The sequence below is a fragment of the Hippocampus guttulatus genome, chromosome 9, assembly GCF_054856545.1.
Source record: "Hippocampus guttulatus isolate MCC_2025c chromosome 9, RoL_Hgut_1.0, whole genome shotgun sequence".
Classification (NCBI taxonomy): domain Eukaryota; kingdom Metazoa; phylum Chordata; class Actinopteri; order Syngnathiformes; family Syngnathidae; genus Hippocampus; species Hippocampus guttulatus.
The window spans coordinates 18,048,074-18,075,714 of NC_141269.1; the positions used below are offsets into that span (position 1 = coordinate 18,048,074).

A 27,641-nucleotide genomic window follows, 5' to 3' on the forward strand; every position below is an offset into this window, starting at 1 on the left:
TGATTATTTCAATGAATTCTGCAGTACTGCAGTGTACCACTCAAACAAATGCACCTGGACGAACACGGCTTCAAGGTCTCGGCTGTTAGTTGCATTGTCCGTAAGGTAATAATAGTCAGTGTGTGTGGTCCAATGTGACCCCCGGTAGAGGGGATGAAAAATTGTGGCCCCTCAATCGTTTAAAATGCCCGTCCCTGATTTAAATTGTCCATGTCCTTACCCAAAATTGACTGGAATATGCTCCAGCTTCCGGGTGACCCTTTTGAGCAATATAGAAAATGCATGGATGGAAAAATAACGCATCTGTAATTTATGGTTCAGTTGAAATAGTGAGGGAATGGCTCTCAAATATGCTCGCTATTCCTGCTACCTCTTGACGATCAACAATGGCACAGCACAACAAAAATGACACACGTCTTCATCAGTGAGCAAATATTTACAGCAGTCATTTATGTTGCTGATAGGAACGTCAGAAGGGCTACAAGAGGGCACCCGGTGCGTTTATGACGTGCGCGTGCCGTGGAAACAGAACAGTGTGCGATGCCTATTTGTCTGACTAATCCACTGGAACTGGCAGATCCTGGCAGTTATGGTGCTCGACTGGATAGTGATTCATCTCATGTTGTTCGCCATTGAGATCGGCATACTCCACAGAACCCTGCACACAAAGTGCATCAGGAGGACATGTAGTGAATTCAAGGATGAAACACAGCCAAACACTCCGAGTAAGGAATAATTACTACAACGGCAAATCACTGGAATGCGATCAAGGCATTAGGTCATGATGGTCAAGAACAGAAACGATAAAGTCGAGTCTAGGCCTCAAGGTAATTTGACTGAGGCGCAAACTCTGATCTTGGGGGCCGATAAGAAAGGAAGCCCCAGCCCAAACGGCTTTGTTCTTGTCTGGAAACTTTGACGGCGGTTTCCCCTCTTGCTCTGGGTCATCAGCCTGCTGAGGGTCACTGAAACAGGGAGGGACTGAAACACTCCATGCAGTGGTATGTAGTAAGAGTAGTCGTGTTAAGACAATACCATTAATAAAATCCTCTGTGTAAAACGAAACAAATTAATTAATATTGAGAGCAGGAAAGGGAAAACTATACCACTGTTATATCATGGTTGGACCTGTTTTGCTCAATAAAGTACATTCGCCAAGCACAATGTTATGATTTTAGTTGTTTGAGTGGGGATGTGATTTGTCGGAATGAATGCACAACAGCTACAATGAGCGTCAAAATTGACATATTGACATACAATGATGGGCAGCAATAATTATCAGTGCAACCCCCCCTCAATATTAATTGCTGACTGCAGTGTGTGTAGCGAAGCCTTGCTGCGTGGTTGTGATTGCAGTCAACTCACATAGCCATGATGCTCATCAGCGCCTACAGAGAAAAGAGTCACAGGTTAGGTGTGGTGGATGTGGACCCTTGACTCATCGGCTGACATCAGAGAGATTCATCATGACTCATTCGACAGACGCGTGGATGCGGCTGCCCTCGCTCACTCATTGCTTTTTGTTTCGCCGCAACAAAATGCTATTTGCTTCGACCACTATCATTTCAATCCACAGTCTTTGAAGAATGCCAAATTCCTTAGTCACGGTTCATAAGGAAGTCTTAGTTCACAGAGGGATGCTTGACAGCATACTGCATCTGGCTGCTGTTCCAATAACAGGAAGTTCCTGCCAGCAGTAACAGGAAATAGTCTGTGTGGTCACTTGCCACACCATCAATAACCCAACTTTTCATTGATTTCATGTGAACTTTGAGCCCTAATTATTAATTAGAGAGATTTTACTGCAGCAGAACATCTGAAATACACTAGGTCACAGGTGTCACAATCATGGCCCGGGGGCCAGATCTGGTCTGCCACATCATTTTACGTGGCCTGCGAAAACAAATCAAGCCTGTCAAGTTCCATGATGCTTGCTAAAGTCCGAACCAACATTTCAAATTGTCATATGTAATCCAAAACAACATATGATATTGCAAGCATGTTCTCATTACCAAACCCCTGATTACATGAATATAAACAATGTTTAAACAAGTCATTATTCTTGACTTCTGATTTTAAAACTAGTTATCCATCAATTTGTTGTGCGCTGTGTATGTAATATGTGGAGGTGATTAAACATTTATTTGGGTTCACAAAATTCACCGTTATAACGGCCCTCCAAGGGAAACCGTAACTACAATGTGGCCTGTGACAAAAATGAGTTTGACACCCCTGCACGAGGTGATAAACTCAATGGTCCGTTTTGTTGCACTGACATTCTGTCCATGACCGTCACCAATAAACAACTAGAAAATTGGAGACCGTTAATAAACTTACAAATCCTTAAAATAAAACATACAATATTAAACGGACCAATTTTATTGCCCTCAAGGCAGCATTAAAAGAGACATTCAACTCACCATGTGAAGAGTTCTGGAGCTCGCTGTAAACCGTTTCTGTGCCTTTCCTTCGTGGCGCTGTTGAGTGTAAAAATCCAAACATTAGCCTGTTCCTGTCATCAAAAGGCAACATGGCCACGATAAGCAGCGTCTATGTATAATTAACACAAATACAAAAATAGACGGTGGTCACATTCTACAGTGTTGAGCTCACAGGACATTCATGAAGAGCCGCCCCGTATCAGAGCCCAGCTCAGCAATTAGCTCAACCCTTCCTGTTTATAGCATCTATAACAGTCCAGGAGATGCCAACAGTTATTCCAACAGTTCTAACTACCTGGAGATGTCTTGATTAAGGGTAATTAGGCCCCTCCTCGGAAGTGTGTTTCCCTTATCAACTAAGTGGATGCTTTTTTTTTTTTTTTGTAAGGAGATATGAAAGGGAGGAGAAATGAATGTCCAGAATGCACAAGGAAATATTTTAACGTTTTTAAGCGTTTAACGTTTTACCTTTGGATGGGTCTGTTGGCTGAGGATGCACCACCTCAGTGTACTCCACATCGGGCTCATTGGACACTATGCTGCTCTCCTCGTCATTGGCTGCATTGGAACGTGAATAAAAGTTCTCAAAAATGATGAGTGGTCAGGGCCAGAAAGGCTCCTTTGCCGGCCTAAATGGGATCACTAGTACCTAGATTTACAAAAAGTCAACTCCCATAGTGTTTCTTTAGCCTGCACTGTTTCAAGATGGTTTTTTTTTTTTTTTTTGGTCCATTCACAGTTCAGCCGGTAAGTGCTATCATGTGAATATAATTTGCCCGAGGTCTTCAGAATCAGGAGTGGCGGCTAATGTAATTTACAGTATATTAGCAATGTGACTGTGTCTTTCACCAATCAGATCTCAAATTGGTGCTGACGTTGCCATGCTCACCTGATGCAGGCGGCCGCTCGCTCCACACGCTGATGTCTACTCTCTCCACTTTCCCTGCGCAGAAGAAATATATGCACGATGAAAAAAAAAAGTGTAGTTGGGCTGAATATCTGCTGCAGGGAGAACCTATAAGGACATACTGCAACAGTTAATCAGAAACCCAAATTATGGAGCTAGAGGTTTGAATATCACATGTCAGTTGGTGAAGGAACTTTATCACTTTTTTCATATGAATTGCACCCTGCAGAGGATTATTATTATTTTTTTATCTCAAAAAGTACAAACGTTGCAACCTACTATTTTTGGGCTTTAAAGCAGAGGTATTTTTGCTTTATTCAGCTACTCGTTCACCATATAGCATACTCTTAAAACAGTACATCTTGGATGCATGGTCGATGTTTTTAGAAATCACTAAATGATTATTATTAGAGAGTTTAGGAACATCAGAATGTGTTAAGTTAACCAGCTCACTGTGTTTGATTGCATAAACTGTCTTCCTACAGTGCTTTAGATTACGGTTAAAAAACTGCGTTGCTTATCTCCAGCTGGTAATGTTATCTCGTGCTGGTTAAATAAGGTTTATGACATTAATTTCCCCTGCACGCTACGCACATTCAAACCAACAAAAGTTGTTTTGTGTCAGCGTAGGAAGCTTAGCGCAGAGTCCATTGTTTCACTTTGTAAAGGAAGTCGTTGTCGGCATTCCTTTTTGGGAAATGCATCAAGTTAGTGTGGAGTTTGTTGGGAGTCTTGCTACGCGGTCCTGTGCATGCGATCATAATACATAATCATAAAATAATCCTCCTGTAGAAGCCCGCTCCATATTGATTTTGCGTCATATGCAATATTTGCAGCAAAATAAATGGGGATGACACGCATCTAAACAGAACCAATTTATTTATTCTAAAATGATTTGAGCAAAGTCAAGATATGAACCAAAATATACACACACATGTCCTATGAGGGTGATAAAAGGGTTCTGAAAAAAAAAATCAGTCAACAATGATGCTCGCAACATTGCAAAAACATGCACCTGTGGACGCATGGCATACAAAGAAGCACACAGGACAAAGACAGTGATGTTAAATATAATGAGAAATAAAAAATAGACAACAAACACAGGCCATTTAGATTGCAGGGGGAGGGGAGAGGGAGCAGCAGGAGGCGAGTCATTTCTCTTGTAACAAATCCCCCTACATGGAAAAATGTTCTAAAATTGTTCCTTTTTTTGGTGAATAATTAACATAGGTTCTTTGTGTGTGTGTGTGTGTGTGGGTGTGTGTGTGTGTGTTTCTTTTTTAGTGACTCCCTGCCCCTTGCAGAGCAGGGCATCTCTACACTGTGGCTGGAATACTGAAGCTGCTCCTGTTGCTGATGTCAGTGGGAAGCGACACCGCGCTAGCTCGTGTCCCATTGGTCACCCTCCCCTCCATGCCATCATAGTGTGACACTCCGTCTGGAACAAGATGATAATGGGCGCTCTAAACAGTTTGCAACACTGGACAATGTCATTCACGAGTATTCGACATTACAGTAAGTAAGCAGCTTCTTCCTGTTGGACGAGACACCCCCCTACAACAATTGCTCTTTTGGTTGCCTCGGGAATACACAGAGAGAGACAATGTTGGAGCAAAATGTTATCGGCGAAACACTCTCTCATGTAACACTGAGCAGGATATCAACGACAAAACAGATGTTTATGTTAAACATAGCGAGTCGGGTTGCAAACTTGCAACATCATGACCCCTGCATGCATATTAGAACATGGATGATGGAGTGTGAGGATGGATCGCAACGGCTCCCACGCATAACATGCTATGAAAGGACTCATGGCTGGAGTAATGACTGATGAAGACAGTCAGTGGAGCAAGAAAAAAAAGTTGAAAAACACAAACAAACAAACAAAAAAACACAATCTACCTGGGGCTGCATTATTAACCTCTGTGTCGCGGGTTAGCCTCACTGTTAAAGAGTCATCTGATTTAGGGCTCGAAGGCTTTCTGAGAAATGGTGAGAATAAAGTCAATCGGATGAAATCTAACACATGTCAGATTATCTGAAGTCTTCTTGATTTCAGATGAGTACAATACCGGGAATTGTGAATGTTGAAGCCTACTGAGGTCAAACACTGTCTGTTTTAACAAGTATGCAACGTTTCTCCAGCGTTTCGCATGACCCATACATTTACAGTACACTTGGAATTATGCTCCTGGAGGTTACAACCAAGTAGCACTGGAGATGTTGTTTTATGGAAATTAGTTCCATGGCCTCATCTGAAGATAAAAAAACAATAAAATACTAACATCCATTCATTTCATTGGTTGATAAAGAATTTGGATTAAATGAAAGGATACTATATTGAATTGCTACAAAGACGGGTTTTCTTCTAACAGTACACCTTGGTCTTGTTACGCAATACGTGGAAGTAGTAGCAGTCTCTCAATGGACTCAACCAAGCAAGACACCATGCTTGGTTTTAGACTTTTCTGATGCCTGTTCTGACATCTTGGGTGATCTAATCACAAGTGGACAGTTCTGAGGGTTTTTTCGGAATGGAGATAAACACATTCTTTTCATTCACAAAGTCACCAAACGCTAGTTCAGCTATTTCAAACCGGGTTTGGAGTTAATGTTCAACGCTCAACTCAGATCGTTGTTATTGGTGTTGTTTTTAACTCCTGGTATGATCGGAAGCTGAGGAAAACAGTTCCATTAACCTGACACGCATGTTTTTTGGAGTGTGGGAGGAAACCGGAGTACCCGGAGAAAACCCACACAGGCTTGGGGAGAACATGCAAACTCCACACAGGAAGGCTGGAGCTGGAGCTGGATTGGAACCCTGCACCTCAGCACTGTGAGGCCGACCACCGGCTGCCCCACATTTCAATGTCATAATAAATAAATACATGAATAAATAAATAGCAAGGTACCTTTGGAGCTTCTACTTTGTATTTTGCCACCTTTATATGTTAACGGAGCTGAGGTTGGTAACACCGAGCCAGAGCACAGACTTAAATTCAATACAAAATCTGTTGGGTGACCTGAAGAGGGGAAAACAGAGGTGTGCTTGTATTCTGATAGATTTGGAACATTATAGCGAGGAATTATCGGGCAAACATAGACCATTTTATGCCAAAGTGTGCTATGCTGATGGGCTCCCACCCGAAAAGACTGAAATAAAAGGTGCTTTAACGACACAATTAGACTTTGGATTTTTTGGAGTATTTTATCCACTCCCATTAAACTTCAGTTTGCTAGAATTGTTAAAGTTCATATTATAAAAGTTGACAAGTTGTTCATCTTGTACTCATTTTTTCACTTCACAAACACCTGGCTTTTGTTGAAGGTATAGATACTGCAGAAACGGTGCAGAAATGTGTTTTTGACAACAGCACACCTTTAAATTGGATCTTTTTTTTTTTTTTTTTTTTAAATCACACCTGCATTCAGAGCTGTCAACATTGTTTGGGTCACCCAAGATGTAACCTTTTGGCTAGCGACCCCGCACTCAATCTCGGCCAACCTAACAATACGGATACACTGTGACGAACGCAGCTATACACCATCTGTCACATTGAGAGGAAGCAAGTAGTGGAGCCAACTCACACTGACAATTCAGCAGCTGCTTCCCTTTTACCTATAATAAGAGAGGAGATGTGAGGAGGGCAGGAGGAAGAGGGCGGGAGAAGGTTGCTTCACACGTAGTCAAACTAAGGAGGTGTGAGTTGCTGTGGGATTGTAGGTGTCTCTACCTCTCTTGGACCTGATGCACAGCACAAACACCACCACCAGCACCGACACCAGGAGCAGACAGAAGCCTACAATAACGGCTTTCTTCCAGAGGGCCAGGCGCACTGCCGAGAGAGTACAAAGACGACATTGTTGGACAAATGACAAATGAAGTTTGTGGAATCAATCAAAAACAAAAGACGGCGCCCTGAATGTTCACCACTGATTATAATGAGCAAAGATCTTGCTGGCCCTGACAGAACACCACTGATTATAATGCACATGACCAAATATTGAACCAATGAGTTTCAATAATGATCATGCTGGAAATTGGAATAGTACAGTACAGTAATACAGTCGCTCTTCATTTTTAATTTTTTTTTTTTTTTTTTAATGGTGCTCACACCCTGTTCAGAAAGGCAAACTAGACCCGAGACAGGTGGCTGGTCACACAGAGACAGATAACCTTTCATACGAGCTTCCAAAGGGCTGAGTGGGAACTGAACCTATGGAGCCTACAAAGAAGTTAGATTAGGGAAGCACGACATCTGTCCTGCGTTTGGCTGGCAACCGGTTTAGGGTGTCCCCCGCCTACTGCCGAAGACAGCTGGGAAAGGCTCCAGCACACCCCGCGACCCTTGTGAGGATAAGCGGATCAGAAAATGGATGGATAGATGAATCACAACATCGTCAATGACCCGATGGATGGTGATTATGACAGAAACTTTGATGTTTTGGATAATACACAGCAAAAAAACAAAAAAAACATCATTTGGATTGACATCGTTGCACATGATTAAAATCCGATAAGCAATGTAATTTTCCTCAAAAATGAACAAATGATATGTATGAGTTGAACACATTTTAATCATGTGCAACCGAAAATCAAATATGTTTTTTTTTCAGTGTGGAGATTTGTTTTTGGTGACTCAGTGGCTATATTGACAACAATATTGAGTGTTTAGCTCACACACAAATGCATGATTGTATTTGCAAGGCCGACACCATCATTTTCAAGGGGTGAGCTTGCAGTTTACCTGCCAATGTCATGAACATATCCCAGTGAGTTTATTTCTGTTTCCTTAATGTCAAGCACGGCGCAGGCCCCCCGGACCGCCCTGATTTTGATGCAAATGAGCGACGCCATTTGGATTGGCCGGGAAAAACTACTTCCATACCACAACGCAGCACGGAGGCGCTAAAGCACTCGTGACACCCAATTCTACTTGTACAACGTCTAGCAAAATACCAAAAGAAAGAAAAGTCCACCCATGCACACAGTTAGACTGTGCTTTGTTGGTCGCAAGAATAAAAAGAAGAAATTTCACAACAGCGGAACTTAAGGTTATCGTGTGGTGGAGGCAAGAAAAATTACACTTGAAGCATTTCCAATACAGTGTGGATGACAAATAATAAAATATACCGTGACCTCTGTCACTGAGGCTGTAAATGCAGTGTCACCTGAGGTCCGCATTGAGGCTACGGTGAAGAAAAAGCGGTCAGATGTCAAGGTAGATCGGTCGGATACTGAAGAGTGGGGGAAAAAAGGAACACGCTCTCACGCCACAAGATGAGCGATTGGCTGCAACAATAAGAAACCCAACCATCTCTGGCATACTTGAATGGAACGAGCGTAAACATGATGGCACTCATTCTTCACCTAGACTAATTATTTGTTTCTATTTAGAGTTCTTAATACCTTGGAATGAATGACTGGAGTCAATTAGAAAAAAACAAACTTTATGGAATTGAACTAGCACAATTCATTAAGATGTAGGCCTGGACATGCTCATATTGCATTTTGTATTGGACATGAAGGGTTAAATTGAAGATTTAAAACTGCGAGTATATGAACAGTGAAGAAACATATCGCTGGCTTCAATTATTATCGTTACGTTTAAAAAAAAATAAATTCATGTTTTCTCAACATGGTGTGTTCTTGGTGAAAAGACGTGTTTAACATTTTTTTTCGAAAGCTGATCATTATTCGTACGCATGGTCTGAGGAGGTTCTAAATTTGTTCGTAGAATTAAAAACAAATTCAAGTAAGAACATATGAATCTGAGATTTGTGTGTCAAGCGTTTAAAATGCTTGATTCAAGCACAAATCTGTGAATGAGGCCCACTGAGTCTTATGATACGGCTCAACTCAATTCAAATTTATTTCAAGAAGATGAACAAGAAATAAATCAAATACGACCAGTATGAGCGTACCACAATGCTGAAATTGTAATCCGCTTGATCACAGCGTGCATGACATCATTCACATTGGTTGTTGCCTGCCGGAGCTCAAATTTGAATGGACGTAGACGACTGCAATTTTAGTGCAATACTGCAAAGGGTACAACGCACAAAAAGAAAAAGATGGTGGAAAGAGCAAATTAGGGAGACAATTGAGCTGTTTGGAACCAGCTGATTTAGAGACCCACGCAACAATAATGGCTAAAATGCTGTTAATAGTTAAAATTGGGTTCTCATGACGTAAAACTCATCCATACATCAATTTCCTGATTCGCTTATCTTCAGAAGGGTCGCGGGGGGTGCTGGAGTCTATCCCAGCTTTCTTCGGGCAGTAGGTGGGGTACACCCAGAACTGGCTGACAGCCAATCGCAGGGCACACAGAGACGAACAACCATCCGCGCTCGCACTCACCTCAAGGGACAATTCAGTCTTCCATTATAACCTCCCACGCATGTCTTTCGAATGTAAGAGGAAACCCCACACAGGCACGGGGAGAACATGCAAAGTCCACACAGGAAGGCTGGAGCTGGATTCGAACCCTGCACCTCTGCACGTGCGGCCGACGCACTAATCACTCGACGCCGGGCCGCCCATGATTTTAAAGCAAGTACTAAAGAGTAACAGCGGGGTCAGACAGGGCTGCGTGGCCGCTCCTGACCTATTTAACTGCGTCATTGACCACCTTATGATCCGAGTCCGGGAGCAAGTCTCAGGCGTGTCGTGTCGTTCGGCAACTTCCACCTGACTGACCTTGAATACGCTGATGACACCACCCTGTTCAGCAACTCCCTCCAAGACCTCAGCAGTGCTCTCTCCATATACCAAACAGAAGCAGCAAAGCTGGGCCTCCGAGTAAGCTGGCAGAAAACCAAACTTATGTATATCGGTGACGGACGCCACCCCTCCCCCCTGTTCTTTGGCACAGACAAAGTGCAATTCGTCAATTCCATCATCTACCTGGGCCCCACTATTACTAGCAGCGGCGATCTCAAGCCAGAGATTGACCGCAGACGCGCCCTCGCGGCCGCGGCTATGCAGTCGCTGTGGCGGCCCCTCTGGCGCCACCACTCAGTGTCCCAAAAGACCAAGATGCGCATTTATAACTCAGCAGTTCTTCCCATCCTCCTGTATGGTGCAGAATCCTGGCCTTTAAACAAGACCCTGGCCAAGAGGAGCGACGGCTTTGACAGCAAGTCACTCAGAACCATCTTGAACATCAGCTGGCACCTCCATGTTGCCAACTCAGACCTCCGAAAACATACTCTTCAGCCCCCTGCATCCCGACTGGCCGCTCAGAGGCGCATCCGTTGGCTTGGACATCTCCTCCGATTACCCCCATCTTCTCATTTGATCCAGCGACAGCCGGCTGGAAAAGGCCACGCGGCAGACCCCACACCAGATGGCTTGATGTCATCAGAGAGGATCTCAAATACCAGGGCCTTACCCTGGAGAATGCAGTGGACCTGGCTCATGACCGTGGTCATTGGCGGGCCCTGGTGAAGCTGATCAGCTCTACGCACTGTGATGACCCAGCCGAATGAGACTGGGCCTCCGCATCGCAAGAGCATGTATCATTATTATTATTATTACTAAAGAGTGGAATAGTGTAATTAAAGAGGAGGCTGCTGACTCATAATATACATCCATCCATCCATTTTCCGAACCGCTTGATCCTCACTAGGGTCGCGGGGGGTGCTGGAGCCTATCCCAGCCGTCTTCGGGCAGTAGGCAGGGACACCCTGAATCAGTTGCCAGCCAATCGCAGGGCACACAGAGACGAACAACCATCCACGCCCACACTCACACCTAGGGACAATTTAGAGTGTCCAATCAGCCTGCCATGCATGTTTTTGGAATGTGGCAGGAAACCGGAGCACCCAGAGAAAACCTCATAATATACATTTCAAATGAAAACCTTAGATAACAGGAGATAAATAACAGTATCTCCTGTAGCATTGACAGGGATTTTATTTTTACCTACCACTTGATAATGTCATGTGACATTGATGACACTGATTTATTCGACAGCCCTTTTCCAAACCTTTCTTCATGTGTTAGGGGTCTTGGCTGAATTTGAGGCAAACTTCTTATCTGACTTCACAACAACTAACGGGACAGTGCTTCCCAGTGTTGGTAAATAAATGTACCGGATTTTCCACACTAAAAGGCACACTGGATTATGAGGCGCACCTTCAATGAATGGCCTATTTTGTCTTTTTTTTTTCATAGGTTGGGCGTACCGCATTATAAGATGCAATCTACAATGCACCCACTAGATGGAGCTATGCTCAAGGAAACACCAACAGGACGATCAGATGTCAGTAAAACTTATTTCATAAAGCAGCGACACAGTTCACTTAACCCAGTGGTTCTTAAATAGTGGGGCGCCCACGGGGGGCGTGAGGCTCCATCAAGGTCGGCGCGTTTGGCCTTGCTTTTTTATTTTTATATATATTTTTCTACTGTCCTAGAATAAAGTGCAATTGCACCTCGACTACATTAGGGGGCAGTGGTGCTCTCCTTGGCAGAGAGCATCCGCTCGGTGTTTTGTTCGCACTGAGCATGCGCGCTTTGCACACGGCACAGAGTATGAAGTGTAAACATGAAGTCGACAGACGGAGAGAGAACGACAGGGAAAAGAGGTCTACCAAAAGCAAAGACGAGGAAATATGACGAAGCGTATGTAGCTCTTGGCTTCACTGTGACGACGGTGGGAGGAAAGACAGCGGACAGCATGAAGTCAAATGAATGAAGGCGTCACTTCAAGACATTACACCCCAATCCCATTGATAAAAGAGGTTTTTTTCAGAGAAAACATGCCGAATATTGCCAACAATCATCCCATTACTTGCAGCCATTAATCCAGACATCATCTTTGATTAAAAAAAATCAGCACAAATTATTTTTTTATTTTTGTTTTGCAGGTTAAAGGTTTTTTAAGATTGTGCTCCTGAGTTAATGTTGATCAGTTTGAATGCATTGTTACTTATTGATTATATTTAATTTTATTTTTCAGTATCGTATGGTTTGACATGGTCCGTCAAAAAATACTTATAGTTAAATTCAGGATTTAATTTTACTTTTGAATTTCAGATGCAGTTTAAATCTTTTCTGTTAGAGTTAATAAAGCTATTCCTTGTTGTAAGTTGGTCCACATTTCTTATTTTACTCTCTTATACGTTAATAAGGATACAGTGTTATGCAGAGGTGTACTTATAAGAATTTACACAGACAAATGATACTACAGGTATTTACAGTCACGGGGGGGGAAGATGTTTTCTTCTTCTTGGGGGGGGGGGCATGACAGAAAATAATTGAGAACCACTAATTTAACCAAAGGCAACTTATAACATTGACTCGTTAACGTTGAACTCTCTTGCTGCTGCTCTATTACAATACAATACAATACATCCTGATTTATATTTCCGTGTTCAACTACGTAACTCGATCACCTTAAGTTTGAACTCTGCGTTGTAAGCATGTCTCTAGCAAGGAGCCATTTTGGGGTCGACATATTACCGCAATAACCATACACAAGGCGCATCAGATTTTAAGGCGCGCTGTGAACTTTTAATAAAATGGAAGGCTTTTAGGTGCGCCTTTTAGTGCGGAAAATACGGTACTGAGAAAACGACTCGAGACTTTTTGAAGACAAATAAAACGGAACACCATCCAATGGCCGGATGCTTTTCATTTACTGAAGACAAACAGGAATGCAACAAGAACACCAGACAAGCAAGTGAATGTAGTTTGAGCGCAAGCTAAGAATTATTACCGCTGAGCACATAGGCAAGCAACCATTCACACTCACATTCACACCTAAGGACAATCAACGTGTGTGTTTTTGGAATGTGGGAGGCAGCCAAAATCCATGCCGGCATGCGGAGACTAAGCAAACTTTACACAGAAAGACTAGAGTACAGATTCCATCCCTCACCTTCAGAACTGTGAGGCAGCTGTGCTACACCTTTGCCCCACGTGTCGCCACAATGTTTATATGAGATTGTATGTGAATAAACATTCTCCTTACCTACTATGGTGACCGGTGCGCTGCGGACCACATTTTTGGCGTGATTGATGGCCTCACAGTAATAGGTGCCACTGTCATCTTTAGCCAGAGCTTGAATCTGGTAGTCGGTATTGTTCATGTCTGTGGTGGTGGTGAAGATCGGGGTTCTGCTGTCATCTCGATACCACTTGAAGGTGATCGGCGGGGTGCCTTTCACACCACAGATCAGGAACAGATGATCTCCCTCCGCAATTTCCGGCAAGACGGGGATGACTGTGAGCGTCGGATGAGATAGAGGCACTATGGAGGAAAAAGGCAGAGGTGGGCCGTTTGATGGGCTTGTGGGCAGGGATCTCACGTTCATTCAAGTGTGCCTTTTCAAAAATGAGCTGAAAAAAGATTCAGGGCAATCTACGGGTTCAAGCCTCACCACAGATTGATTACTTGATTGATTGGATATATTTGCCCATACAGTAACTTCCCGTCGAAGGACCCGTGCTGCAAATATTAGTGCGTAGCAATCCCCATTTGCCCAAAACATAGGATGCTGTAGGATTTCTTTTAAATTCAGACACATGGCTTTGGCCTGAGCACAAAAATAGCGAATACATGAATTCTTCAGAGGATAATAGACATGCACGGTTCCCCCAAACGTATGTGAGGAGACGAATTTGAAAATGCTGCAAATATGCAAGGTTCCACTGTATAGTAAATAAAAAACATAGCGGTTCTTGCTCTGTGAAATATTTACCAACAACAGTAGCTTCCAGTCTTTTGCTGAGCGGCGCATCCTTCTGACTGTTCTTGGCCTCGCACATGAACTTGTTTATTTCGCCGGGCTGATGGATCGTGACGGTGAACAAAGCCTGTTCAAATGGCATTTTTACAATGGCCATGCTCAGCTGGTTGTAGTCTTTCAGCAAAGTGTAGTTTATGGGCAGGCTGCCAATGTCCGACTCACACAGGACCTTAAAGGGACGTCCCAGCACCGCACTGCCAACCACTGAGATCTTTGGCGTTGACACAGTTACTAAAAGTGGGCAACCACAGCAAGAACAAACTTCAATTTAAAGAAAAGAAAAACGTGAAACCAATAAGACCTTTATAGATAGATAGCTAAACATGTACATACAGTGTACATATTACATTACACTACAGTGTGTTACAAATTTGCTGTGCCTAGGTTTGTGGTTGTGCTGGTGCCTATCCCAGCAGATTTTGGGCGAGAGGCCTTGTGCACCATAGCGACCAGTTCATCCTGTATCGTATCGGATCATAACTTATCGCATCGTATCGTATAATACGCTCTTGTGAAAAGAGTATGGGTTACACTCATAGTTTCTAAAGTGCACTCTAGTAAGTCAAAGAACACTTTCAGGTATGTTCTCGAAAGTTAAACCCAAAGTGATTCATATCCTGGCTAACGACTGAGTAAATAAAACGAGATATTTATTAGGTGGGGGAAGGGTTTTGGTATTTCTTGGCTTAAAGTCACATTGGAAAGTGTCCAACAGTGTTAGGATATTGTGTTAAGACAATATTTATGCAATATTAAATATTTGTGCCATAAAAAATAAAATTTTGAGCAAACTGCTAAAAATCAGGGTTGTCCATGCGTTTTCTTTAGAGTTTCGCATTCAGAAAATTTAAAAAAAAGCTAGAGCCACTTTGACATCCTTTAGTGTCATTAAAAATATGCGCAGCAATCACTATACAGTATATTATGTATGAACTCTGAAAAGTCCGGTGTTCGGCTCCAGCACACCTGCAACCCTAGTAAGGATAATGTTTAGAATGGATGGATATACATCTAGTTTTTTTTTTTTTGCCATGAATGGAGGGTCAAGACGTAGGGCATATAATTAATTTAATGTAATGAGGGCCAGCAAAGCCCTTTAATTATCTTTGTGATACATCATAATAACTAAACTAAATAAACTTGACTTGAATTAAAAAACATCTACTCATGTACAGTAGGTGATAAAGCAAAAACTCAAGGACTTTTCAGGATTTAGAGTGGTACTGCACAGCACTACCATTTATCTGTCCCTTTTCTGAGCAGTGGCAGAATCGCATCTGCGCATTCAAAAGCAAAACCAGAGCAATCTGAACTAAGCAGTCCTTAACACAGCAGAAACTTGAGCAAACAATTCTGAGATGCGTCTTACCGAATGATTTTTGATTGATGGAAAACAAGTACGTGAGAGATGAGAACACTTTTTTTTTCTCTTCTCCTGCTTGACAATGTAGGCACTTGACTTGGGCGATGCTATTTGTTTTATTTAGTACTGGCTGCTAAAAATGGATTGTGGGCTCCCAATGGCCCACAGTCTGGACACCCCTCATCTAAATGTATATTCGATTTAATTGCAACTGGGCAAATACCACAATTCTGAAAAATTGTGGAAGAAATTGTTTCCCAGAAATTATCCAATAGTAATTTGAATCAGTTTCAGGTTATCGCAGATAAAACTGCTAATGTGTTCTGATATTTTATGGGGGGGGGGGGGATTAATTGGCTGCCAGGACTGCCAAAATACTGATCTTCGTATGACGCATTGTTGAATGACACCACTGCAAACTACAACCACAATAATAATATTGTTGTGAAATGAGCTCTCTGACAGTATCATTCAATGCTAACTTCTTTTCTTTTTAAAGGCGGAATTTGTGATACGGCTTTGGATTGTGTCGCAATAGATTGTGTACCTGATTATGTGAAGTGCTGTCGTATATGGTGAAAGAAACATGCAGGCTCACCTTTAGGACGGACCGTCAACGGTCTGCTGTATTTCCTGATGCCCTTGGCTTGAGCGATGCAGGTGTAGTTGAAATCGTAGAGCAGAGATTTGCCAAAAAACACGCCGGTGCTCTTCGGGATCAAGTGGCTCTCTGGTGGATCCAAACTATATGTCAACTGGTCCCTGCGGATCCTCTCTGAAGCAAAAGTGTCACTTTTGCAGCTCAGAGTCATATACTCCCTTTGAAAGACTTCACTTGGAGAGATGGTGAGAGTGGGCACTGAAAACAGCTCTGTGGATACAATCAAAAACATCAGCCATTAGCAAGCTGCATTTGCTATTGCGCTTGTTTTCATCGAGGTTGAGGGTGAGATGAAGCCTATCCCAGCTGCGTTTGGGTGGCAGGCAGAGTACCAGCCAGTTGGAGGCCCAACTGTAGGCCAAAAAAACCCCAACCAAAAACCCAGCAAAACCCCCCCAAAACAAACAACCCCCCAAACAAACAAACAAAAAATACACTTACATTGACCTATGCATAATTTGGAGCAAAATTGGTGTTCAAACTATGGCTTGGGGGCCATTTCCAGCACGCTGTCCTTTTTTCAGAAGCCCGCGGCATTTACTAAAATGAATAATTGACGCGGCCTGTGTCATTTTCCAGCATTGTACTACAGTATTTACCAATTTCCGCTTCCAATGAAGTTGGGATGCTGTGTAAAATGTCCCCCCAAAAAAGGAAATTACTGATTTGCAAATCATTTTCAACCTATATTCACTTCAAAGTCAAGATACTTCATGTTCAAACTGATTAATCCACCTCTCTCTCTCTCTCTGTCTATTCACACAAACCCAATTCCAATGAATTTGGGGCATGTTAAACATAAATCAAAACAGAATAGAATGATTTGTAAATAATATTCAACCTATATTTAATTGAATACACTAAAAAGACAAGATATTTGAAGTTCACTGACATAGTCACTCTCTTGTACTACAAATACTGCTACTGGTCACTCTAAAATGGTTCAATGATTTTCTGCACCAACTGTACAAACTGTCATTGTATTGTATTCTACCACTGATCACTTTAGCTCTGCTTGATACTTTGCACATTGTCTCACTTACATTACGAAATGTCCTTCCATACCTATTTGTCATGTCCTTGTTTACGATGATACTAATGCAGCGTGTTATACCGGAGACAAATTCCTTGTGTGTTCTACATACTTGGCCAATAAAGATGATTCTGATTCTGATTCTGATTCTGATTCAAACTGACAAACGTTAGTGTTTTTTATTTATTTCTTTTGCACATACCATTAACTTTGAATTTTATGGCTACAAGATGAAGGTGAAGAGAAATCACTGCAGGTAAACGGCAAGGCCGAAAACCAACACTGAATGCCCGTGACCTTCGATCCCTCAGTCGGCACTGCACAAAAACCGACATCACTGTGTAAAGGATATCACCACATAGGCTCTCAGAAATACTTCATAAAACCAATGTCGGTAAATATAGTTTGGCGCTACATCCGTAAGTGCAACTTAAAACTCTACTATGCAACACAAAAGACATTTTTCAACAACAACCAGAAATGCTGCCAGGTTCTCTCAGCCCAAACTCATCTAAATGCAAAGAAAACAAGTGTTCTGAGGTTTGACGAGTTCAGATTTTTAAAATTCTTTTGGGAAATTGTGGTCGGTGTGTATCCCAGAAAAGAACCATCTGAATTGTGATGTACATTAAGTGCAAAAGCCAGCATCTGTGATGGTATGGGGCTGCTTTAATGCCAATGGCATGGCTAATTTACGAATCCGAGATGGTGCAATTAATGCTGAAAGGTACATACGGGTTTTGGAGAAACATCTGCTCCCATACAAACTACGTCTTTTTCACGGATGCCCCTGCTTATTTCATCAAGACTATGCAAAACCGCATTCTGCACGTGTTACAACAGCATGGCTTCGTAGTAAAAGATTGCAGGTATGAGACTGCGCTGCCTGCAGTCCAGACCTGTCTCACATTGAAAATGTGTGGTGCATTATGAAGTGTAAAATATGACAACGGAGACGTCAAACTGTCAAACAACTGAATACCTATAATCCAATTAAAGGTGAAAAATGTCAAAGGGGCTCTTGAAATCCTATAATTTTGCTGTATGTGGCTCTTGGACGAAAAAGTTTGGACACATTTGATTTCAAGTCTTCAATTGACCCTTTTGGAGAAAATGCATGCAAGCATGGGGACAACATGCAACCTCCAGAGCCAGTATTCATTCCGCTCAGCTTTTGACTGTGACACAGATGTTTTAACCCAGGGCCGAGCAATTCATTTTGCAAAGGGGCCAAATGAAAAACTAGGACACTTGCCAAAGGCCAAGCCAACATGCGAACCTCAATCTTGTCTATATTATTTTTGAGTGAAAAAACATTTATAGTCTCGTTTCTATAAATGGTGTGTGTGTTTATGTGTAGATGTGGTATGTATGCATTGTTATACAGTAATTGAAAAATACACATTTTACATCCATTAAAATTACACTTTCAACGGTAAAAATGTTTTAAAATACATTTAATGTGAGCCATTCCGGGTTAGGACTCCCAAATATATGCACCTACAGCAGATAAGTGGGAAGAGTCATTTTATTGACAGTGATATATAATGATAAAGTGATGATTTATCCATCCATCCATTTTCCGAACTGCTTGATCCTCCCTAGGGTCGCGGGGGGTGCTGGAGCCTATCCCAGCCGTCTTCGGGCAGTAGGCGGGGGACACCCTGAATCAGTTGCCAGCCAATCGCAGGGCACACAGAGACGAACAACCATCCACACCCACACTCACACCTAGGGACAATTTAGAGCGTCCAATCAGCCTGCCATGCATGTTTTTGTAATGTGGGAGGAAACCGGAGCACCCGGAGAAAACCCACGCAGGCCCGGGGAGAACATGCAAACTCCACACAGGGAGGCCGGAGCTGGAATCGAACCCGGTACCTCTGCACTGTGAAGCCGACGTGCTAACCACTGGACTACCGGGTCGGTGATGATTTATAATACAGTCAATTCATACAGTGTATAAAACCGTAGATTTGCATACACCATTATCAGGACAAATACTCTCGGCCCTCTTCCCTCTACTGTACAGGAAATAAAATCATTGGCAACACTCCAGACACAACTTGTAGCGATTTCTTGCTACCTTGCTCGAATTCACGGTCACTGTGAGGGCCGGTTAGAGACTGCGGGTAGGCTGGTTGCAGCCCCTCCTTGGTCGTACTTTTACCAGGCCTGTTCTAACCACTACATCAAGGACGTCATACTGTGAATTCTAAACCACAGGTGTCAAAGTCAAGACCCGGGGGCCAGATCTGGCCCACCACATCATTTTATGTGGTCCGTGAAAGCAAATCAAGCATGTCAAGTTCCATGATGCTTGCTAAAATCTGAACCAAAATTTCAAATTGTCATACCTGTATGTAATCCACAAGAACAGTTATTCTTGACTTCTGATTTTAAAACTAGTTATCCATCCATTTGCTGTGCGCTGTGTATGTAATATGTGGAGGTGATTAAACATTTATAATGGTTTCCCAAAATTCATAACGGCCCTCCAAGTCAAACCGTAACTACAATGCGGCCCACGACAAAAATGAGTTTGACACCCCTGTTCTAAACCATAAGATGCACAACTGTACAACACACGGTTCTTACCAGTCACCAAAATCTTTTTCGTATCCACCTTCACAACATTTCCCATCTCCAGTCTGCACTCGAACTCCTCGGAGTCCTTGGCCAATGCAATCATGCTGTGGTTGACATTAGTGTCCCCCCTGCTGAGAAGCTGTGTCCCACGGCTCAGGTAGAGGTGAACGTTTCCATGCATGTCGGCCATGAGGCTTCTCACGGTGCACATAATGTCAAGTCTGTCTCCTTCGTAGATATTGCTATAAGGGAAAATCTCCAAAACTGGTGTAATGGAAAGCTCTGTGGAAACAAGACCGACCAGTAAGAAGAAAACCTTGACGGTTGGAAAAGTGAATGAATGACCATGTTTCCAGTACCTTTGACCGAAACGGTGACAGTGTTGCTTTTGTCGGACCTGAAGAAGAATGGTGTCACCAGGACGGTGTAGGAACAGTTCATCTTGTGGATGCCAACATCATTGAAGCGAAGCTTGACTTCGGACTGGTTGGAGTTGACCCTGTCCTCTAGGATCTCCTTCGAGTCATCATAGAAGTAGAAGATGATAGACCCCGTTTCTCCCGGCGCTGTGCACCTGGCTGTTAGCTCTTCCCCTTCACTGACAACAGCGTTGTTCAAATGAAGGAGGGGTGTAGACAAACCTGCAATGTGAGCAAAGCGGTGTTTAGATATTTTATTCAGTGGTGGCATACTGTACTGAAGTACAGTAACAAACATTTTATTTATTTATTTTTATTTAACATATTTATTTATTTATGTCTTATGAATTTTTTTACGTAATTTTTTGCTGCGTGTGTTCAATGCACCACATGTTTGCACTGTGGTTGAGAGAGGAAAGTAATTTCATCTGTGCTGGATGTTACACATCGAGCATATTTGACAATAAAAGCTGACTTGACTTGAAACAGATGATTTGATACGTATCTCGATACTTGGGGGGGGGGGCGATATGATTCAAGGACGGTTGGGGAACGATTCGATTCGGTGGGACTACGATTCAATACGATATAATACGGATCATTTTTAGGGGCTATGATGCAATGAGTGTGCTTGCATCTTTTAAATACTGTATAAAGTCCAAATCAATCTTTGGTTACATCCCGAATACTGTACACGGCAGAGTGATGGATCGAGTCAGCTCCTGTTGAGATTTTGATTGACTAATTGTGATCATGGGGATTTCTACGAAGTAAAAAACAGGAACGATGACGACTTGGACGAATGTGAAGCAGGGAATTTTAATGACAATGAGCCAATAGATTTGAAGATATTCCCGATCATTGAATGCAAATGAGAATTGTTTGATGTTATCTTGTGGCTGCCTACGCGTCTGGAGTACAAAAAAATTCTCTCTCATCTGAAAAAAAAATACAAACATTTTTTGGGGGTGGTTTTTACGTTATACTTAAGCTCCACTTGTGTCTGTGCTTCTCCTTGAGTGTAAAGTTGGAATACTTCATCAACCTCTGATTTCATTTCGGAAACCCAATGGTGGGGTACATTAGTAACGGAGTGATGCATAAAGTATATTCAATTATGATGGAAGCGACGCAACAGCGCACAGTGTGGCACCTGCTTCCCGCCGTAGCTTCAGGCAGAGCAACGAGGAATGCTCCTCGTTGTCGTCCGGATCAATTTACAGTTTTACATTAATATATTGTTTTGTTTTTCTTCCATTATTGTGTAATGTGTTGAAATAATTCCCATAGTTGTTCTGAGCCCACGTTGTTTTCGGTTTCGTTATTAAAGTGAGGTTTTGACAACTTAAAATTTTTTATATGTTGAGTTTATCCGTAAACGTTTGTTGCGCAGATAGTTGTCCGGGACCGAGTGCAACTTCACCCTTCTTCTTGCCATACCGTGTTGCAGGTAATGTTTGTTTCGTTTCAGTTTTGCTGTACATACTTGTTCATGTTATTTTTCATTGAGTATCATTAGTTTGAACCCGCAGTTCGTCGCACACGCCATTCATGTTTGCTACGCAGCCGTAAAGGAGAATGATTGTGTTCTTTTTTTTTTCTTTTACAGTATATAGTTGTAAAATTGGATTACTGGATTTAACAATTTATCACAATGCTTTAGTTCAAATTCCTATACGATCACGCTTGTGTATTTTATTTTTATCTTTTTAAATAAGAATAGAGACAATTTTTGGTTAGAAGGCAGAGCGACAAGAAGTGCAGTGTGATAGTTATCCGGGACCAAGTGTGACTTCATTTTTCCTCTTGCCTTACTGTGTTGCAGTGTCAATCCATCTGAGTGTCAGGAGTGGCCTGTCACACATATTGGTAAACCAGAGTCACAGTACTCTCTCTTACTCTGTGATGAATCTATTATTATGTTATGAGCTCCAGTCATACCCAGGTTTTCGACCATAATCTGTTCCAGAAGGCTGTTCGAAAACCGAAACGATTTTATTAGCCCATGATTAGATGCTAATACACTATGCAGAAATTAAAAAATAAATAAATTAAAAAAACAGTCAGATTTGCGTAAATCACAACAAACACGTGTGCTCACAATGAACGTCACATTCCTTACACGAGGAAGCATCATTTCCTTGTGTAAGGAAGCCGAGAGGAGTCGAGTGGCGTATTCAGATTTGCTTAGTTAGGTCGAAAACCGATTTTCGGTCGTAATCCGAGGCGTAAAAATCTCGAATTTTCGGGTCGAAAACCGGTTTGGTCTAGAACATAGACGTTCGAAAACCGAGGTATGACTGTATATTATTAGCAACCAGACAACCATCCATCCATTTTCTTTGGTGCTTGTTTTCACGGCTAAACTGGTGCCTTTGGGCCAGAGGTCGGGTACATCCTGGATTGATGCGCAGCCAATCAGCCATTGGTGGATGCAGGCAAACAAGCAATCTCACATTCACACAATTCAGACGCACGTTTTTAGAATGTGGGAGGAAGCTGTGGGAAGATGAGAGAAACACCCCCCCCCCCCCCCCCCCGACTCTGAAACAATACCCGATGAGGCAAGTTCATGTTTACACACAAACGGCTGCTTTGCTTTCAAGCTCTAACACACATTGGACAGAAAGAAAAACTGCTCCGGATCAGAATGAGACGAGGAAAAGAAAAGCACACTTGTTAGTGTCTAGACGCACTTACCCGTGACTGTGAGTTTCTTGGCCTCGCTGGTCACCTTCCTGCCTTCGATGTTGATCTTACACTTGTACTTGCCCGTGTTGGACACTCGGGCGTCAGGAAGACGGTACAGGAGGTCGCTGGAGCTGCTGGTAGTCTTTGTGTACACAGTGACGCCGTCCTTGTAGATTGTGTACTCGCGACTCAGTGGCCCTGCGCCTGAGCTGCTGACCAACGCCTCACAGCGCACAGTCACATTGGTGCCCCGCATCACGTTGGCCTCGGGCTCAAGTGAGATGCTGATGTCCCTTATAGTGAACACTGTAGGGTGGGGTTCAAAAACATGCGTGCGGTTATGATTTACAAAGGGATCATATCAAAGAAATGTCAATTGTTCATCCATCCATCCATTTTCTGATCCACTTAATCCTCACAAGGGTCATGGGGGGTGCCCGGGACACCCTGAACCGGTTGCCAGCCAATCGCAAGACACACATAGACAAACAACCATCCGCGCTCACAATCGCACCTAGGGACAATTTCGTGTGTTCAATCAGCCTGCCATGCTTGTTTTTGGAATGCGGGAGGGAACTGGAGTACCCGGAGAAAACCCACGCAGGCCCGGGGAGATGCAAAGTCCACACAGGGAGGCCGGCGCTGGAATTGAACCCGGTACCTCTGCACTGTGAGGTCGACGCGCTAACCACTGGACCGCCAAATTTCAATTGTGTTCTTACTAATATCATTCAGAATGTTTAATGAATCTATTTACGGCTAGTAAATTTGTATTTGCTTCCTTCTGTCTGTAAATGGCAAGAAAGTTGCAAAAAACGTTTGGTTAGCGATATAAAAAGATTTGCTGTTTACAAATTTTTCAGATCAGAGATTTAGAAAACACAATCTTTTGCATGCTTCTAAATGATCTTGGTAATTCGGGGCATCATTTCAACCAAAGCATTCTCCTAATGACATTTCGAGTCATAGCTGTGTTGCAAAAGGCTAGGAATTGATCAAAAATGTCGAATAAAAACCAAAACACGTGCAATGGTGGAATAATTTTCAGTAACTGTAAGTTTTTAGTTTCTTTCTTTAGTTCCGGTTGAAGATGCCCCTTTAAATCAATACAAATTTCAGGGGAAATGAGCGCATTTTAATTCACAGAACTACAATTGGAGAATGTACTCACGTGGGGGTAAAGTCCTTTGGATTTATTTCTAAACAATGTGAGGGTAATTAGTCAGGATGTCCAGAAAAAAGCTCAGAGCCTCGAAGAAGACGAGAATTACTGCCCTCAGTGAGTGGAGCTTGACATCACCGTGAGTGAGAGCGTGCCGACCACAAAAGAAGCCCTGCTCTGAAATTGAAACCGTCAAGCTCGACGGAAATTTGCAGCAGCCGTCATGAGCAAGTCGGGACAAAACAAGAAGATGAGCTCAATGGGCTAAACTCTCTTTTGAGAAGTCAAGGTGTAGCAACTGTCACGCATGGAAGCGGTAGGCTGTTTTGCTGCCGATGCTGCTGGTACATTGCTCACTGCAGATGCAGTGATGAAGAAGAAGAACCTCCAAATTATTCAAATTCACCTCAAGCCGAACTTTGGACACAACTGTTGACGTTACAACGTGACAATGATCCAAAATCACATGGCCGTACTAAAGTCCTGATCTCAACCCTATTGAACATTTCGAGACTACGCTTAAAAGCCAAGTCTGTGCCAGAAACCAAACCAATTTCAATGTAGCCAACACTTCCAAATCTTTCCAAGAAAAGTGGTGACATTTCCGGACAGAATCATGCCAGGAGTTTGCTGATGGCCATAGAAACCATCTGGTGGAGTTGAAACTTGCATTCTTGGGCCTGTACTCGACTGACGGGTGCATTTTAAGAACTAAGCATATTGTGGGCAAACTCCATTTATATCAATAGTTGAATTAAGAAGAGTGAAAATCATATTTCCGATATACCTTTTTGAAACTGAGAGCTAAAGTACTTCCTGGGACTGTTAATGTGAAAGCCTACCAGTTTGATTCTTTCTTCTGAAATAACAAATCTGCTCCAATGACCTTGAATAATGTTATTATAAATGATATTCATGTGAAGAAAGTGAACATGTTAACGACTTCTTACAATAAAGACATGCAACACTTTCTTTTTAGAAATCTCTGGCAGGGATTACATTTTCAGATGTTCACTTCTACAATATTCCTAAAAAATAATGTCCCACCACTGATGAGCTACTTTTATTTAGTAGAACAAGCCCATGGTCTACTCGAGGTGCTCGGAATGCCTGATGTCCGCAGGCATCATGTTGGTGATCCCTGCTATAGATTCACTACACAGAGAGTGAAATATTTCATGAGTGGAAAAAAAAAATTCAATGATTATAACTACCAGCTATTGAAAATTAACAATTCACCATCTCAAGAAATATGACAATCAACAAATTCACCTCAAACTGAACTTTGGACATAACTGTTGATGTTACAACATGACAATGATCCAAAATCAAAATCCATTGAAATTGGTTGGCTTTCTGGCACAGACATGGCTTTTAAGCGTAGTCCATAAATATTCAAACAATCAACTATATCCATCCATCCATTTTCTAATCTGCTTATCCTCACAAGCCTATCCCAGCTGTCTTCGGGAAGTAGGCGGGGTACACGCTGAACTGGGTGTCAGCCGATCGCAGGGCACACAGAGACGAACAACCTTTTGCGCGCACAATCACACCTAGGCAGTGTTCCATTAACCTGCCACGCATGTTTTCCGAATGTTGGAGAAAACCCACGCAGGCATAAGGAGAACATTCAAACTCCACACCGGAAGGCTGGAGCTTCGAGATTCGAACCCTGCACCTCTACACTGTGAGGCGAACGTGCTAACTAGTAGACCAACGTGCAGACACAATCAAATATATATATATATATATACAGTATATATATATTTTTTAAATCAAACAAAAATGGTCGGAATTGGCCTGAAAAGTATTTTCCTATAAGTTAATTTCAATATAAATTTCGCTTTGGAAATTGAATGACTGAAATCGCTGTTTTTAAACTTCATCAAGATGTGCTATGCGTCATTTTGAGCCAAACAGCAACAGCTCACAACCGTCAATCCCTCATATGACGGAGTTTGAACAACAACAGCAGGATCAAAATACTCAACTCCACCAACAGGTCGCTCCGCCCACAGTCTGTCGGAGCGGAACGACGCTGCCTATGACTGAGCATCATTCACAACTCGTCCTGATGAAAGCTGGCATGCAAGGAACACGCCACCTGATGAGGACCGAGTCAAACGTTCCATCGGTGAGTGAGCAAAGCGTGTGACAATGCCGGCTGACACGTTCCCAGAGACTGTTCTGATCAACTTTTTCCACCGGGGCCCACAATAAACCCAAAGCTGCGATAAAGATTTCCACTAACTCACATTGAAGCTTTAGCCTGTGGATGGCCACACAACACAGTGACATGTACAGTATCCCCCCCCCCCCCCCCCTCCCAAGTAAAAGGTGACATAACTGTAGCCTTTGCTTGAAATTGTAACACTAACTATAACCCACTGAATTTTTTTTTAACCTTGGGGTCAATAATATGGCAGCAATGTAAATCTCTAGCAAGTGATTGTGATGAAAGTGTTTGCCCGACATTGTGCGTCAGATTCTTTATATTGGTTTGTTTAAAAAGGCCATGAAAACACTGACTTCTCCGCCCGCCCCCCTATGACCACAAGACCGATTCGCAGATCACACCGATCGAAAGAAATCTATTGTTGAAGTAAAAAAAAAAAAAAAAATGTAGCCACATCTCCCAATGTAATGTACTTACTGGACTGTGCGTCGGCCCCTCTCCATGGATGGAGGTCTTGGAACAAGAATAAAAAGCACCTGATTAGAAATCAGTGAAAGAATTCGCTCCTCCAAGAATTCCAAAGAGATAACACAAGCTTACAGTTGGATACGAGCGTGCAGGTTAACAGAAGCAGAAAGCGGTTCATGGCGTCTGAGGAGTTCTTCGGTGATCCTGCTCTGGCCGATGGTCCTGGACCCTAATGGCCTTGGATGGGTGCTGGCATGTGGTTGGTGGGCGTGGTGGCACGAAGGTGGCGCTCTACCTCATCCAACAGCGGTTATCGTCCCCAGCAGCCAGCGGCTTGGCTTAATTTGACAGGAAGCCAGTGTTGTTTCCTCAGGATGTCCACGCTGGCTCACTATGTGCTGCTGTGGAATGTTCTCTGGACCTGTTCATAGATGTGTGTGTGTGTGCGCGTGTGTGTGTGTGTGTGTAGAAAGACAGTCATAATAATGTTGGACCATTTTAAGTGCAGGAGTCAGGCCTTTGACCTGTTTGATTAGCTGCGAGGTTTGGAGCAAGTAAAAAGGACAACAGAAGGCAGATATGCAGACAGTCTTTGTGCCACTTCCAGAAGTCACTTTATGAACGAGTGAACTTTCTTACTGGCATAAATCTGAGCATGGACAAGTGGCCAAGACCGTAGTCCGATCTTGGATTCTGGGAGCGACGCATCCTTTCTCTCCCACCTTTGAGGAAGGCACAAAGATCTGAGTTTAAGCCCTTTGAATAGTGGTTCTGCCATTATTTTTAGCTGTGTGCGTTTCAATGTACCACATGTTTGCACTGTGGTTGAGAGAGGAAAGTAATTTCATCCGTGCTGTATGTTGTTTTTATTATGATAAAACAAAGTTCAAAGTAGCGCCAGGGGCGGGTTGGCCATCGGTAATTTCGGGAAAATATTCCCTAACGGCCGGTCCTGGGCATCATGGGC

The 27,641-nt window shown here is 42.8% G+C and overlaps 1 protein-coding gene across 10 annotated transcripts; it reads right to left on the bottom strand.

The window, feature by feature from the left end:
• Positions 1-421: 421 nt before the first annotated feature.
• Positions 422-26,977, bottom strand: pecam1b (platelet and endothelial cell adhesion molecule 1b). Of its 10 annotated transcripts, XM_086119838.1 has the most exons (16): positions 26,807-26,976; positions 26,684-26,719; positions 22,875-23,171; positions 20,115-20,396; positions 19,765-20,037; positions 16,071-16,343; positions 14,062-14,340; positions 13,332-13,610; positions 7,083-7,184; positions 6,937-6,967; positions 5,251-5,330; positions 3,331-3,384; positions 2,910-2,999; positions 2,421-2,477; positions 1,366-1,388; positions 422-658 (listed from the first exon to the last, which is right to left on the bottom strand). In XM_086119838.1, exons 1-16 carry the CDS (start codon positions 26,850-26,852, stop codon positions 557-559), a joined length of 2,304 nt encoding a protein of 767 aa, XP_085975964.1. In that variant the 5' UTR covers positions 26,853-26,976; the 3' UTR covers positions 422-556. The 10 variants fall into 10 exon arrangements, 8 of the variants coding, with proteins under 8 accessions (XP_085975964.1, XP_085975965.1, XP_085975967.1 ...); XM_086119839.1 differs by lacking the exons at positions 5,251-5,330; positions 6,937-6,967 and having other exon boundaries at positions 26,807-26,973; XM_086119841.1 differs by lacking the exons at positions 5,251-5,330; positions 6,937-6,967; positions 7,083-7,184 and having other exon boundaries at positions 26,807-26,975.
• Positions 26,978-27,641: the final 664 nt, after the last annotated feature.

Coding starts and splice junctions, on each gene's coding strand:
- pecam1b (XM_086119838.1), bottom strand. CDS start 26,852: ATGAACCGCTTTCTGCTTCTGTTAACCTGCACGCTCGTATCCAACT. Junction 20,397..22,874: donor CAAGAAACTCACAGTCACGG/GTAAGTGCGTCT, acceptor CTCACATTGCAG/GTTTGTCTACACCCCTCCTT. Junction 6,968..7,082: donor GTGCATCAGGTCCAAGAGAG/GTAGAGACACCT, acceptor CTCTTATTATAG/GTAAAAGGGAAGCAGCTGCT.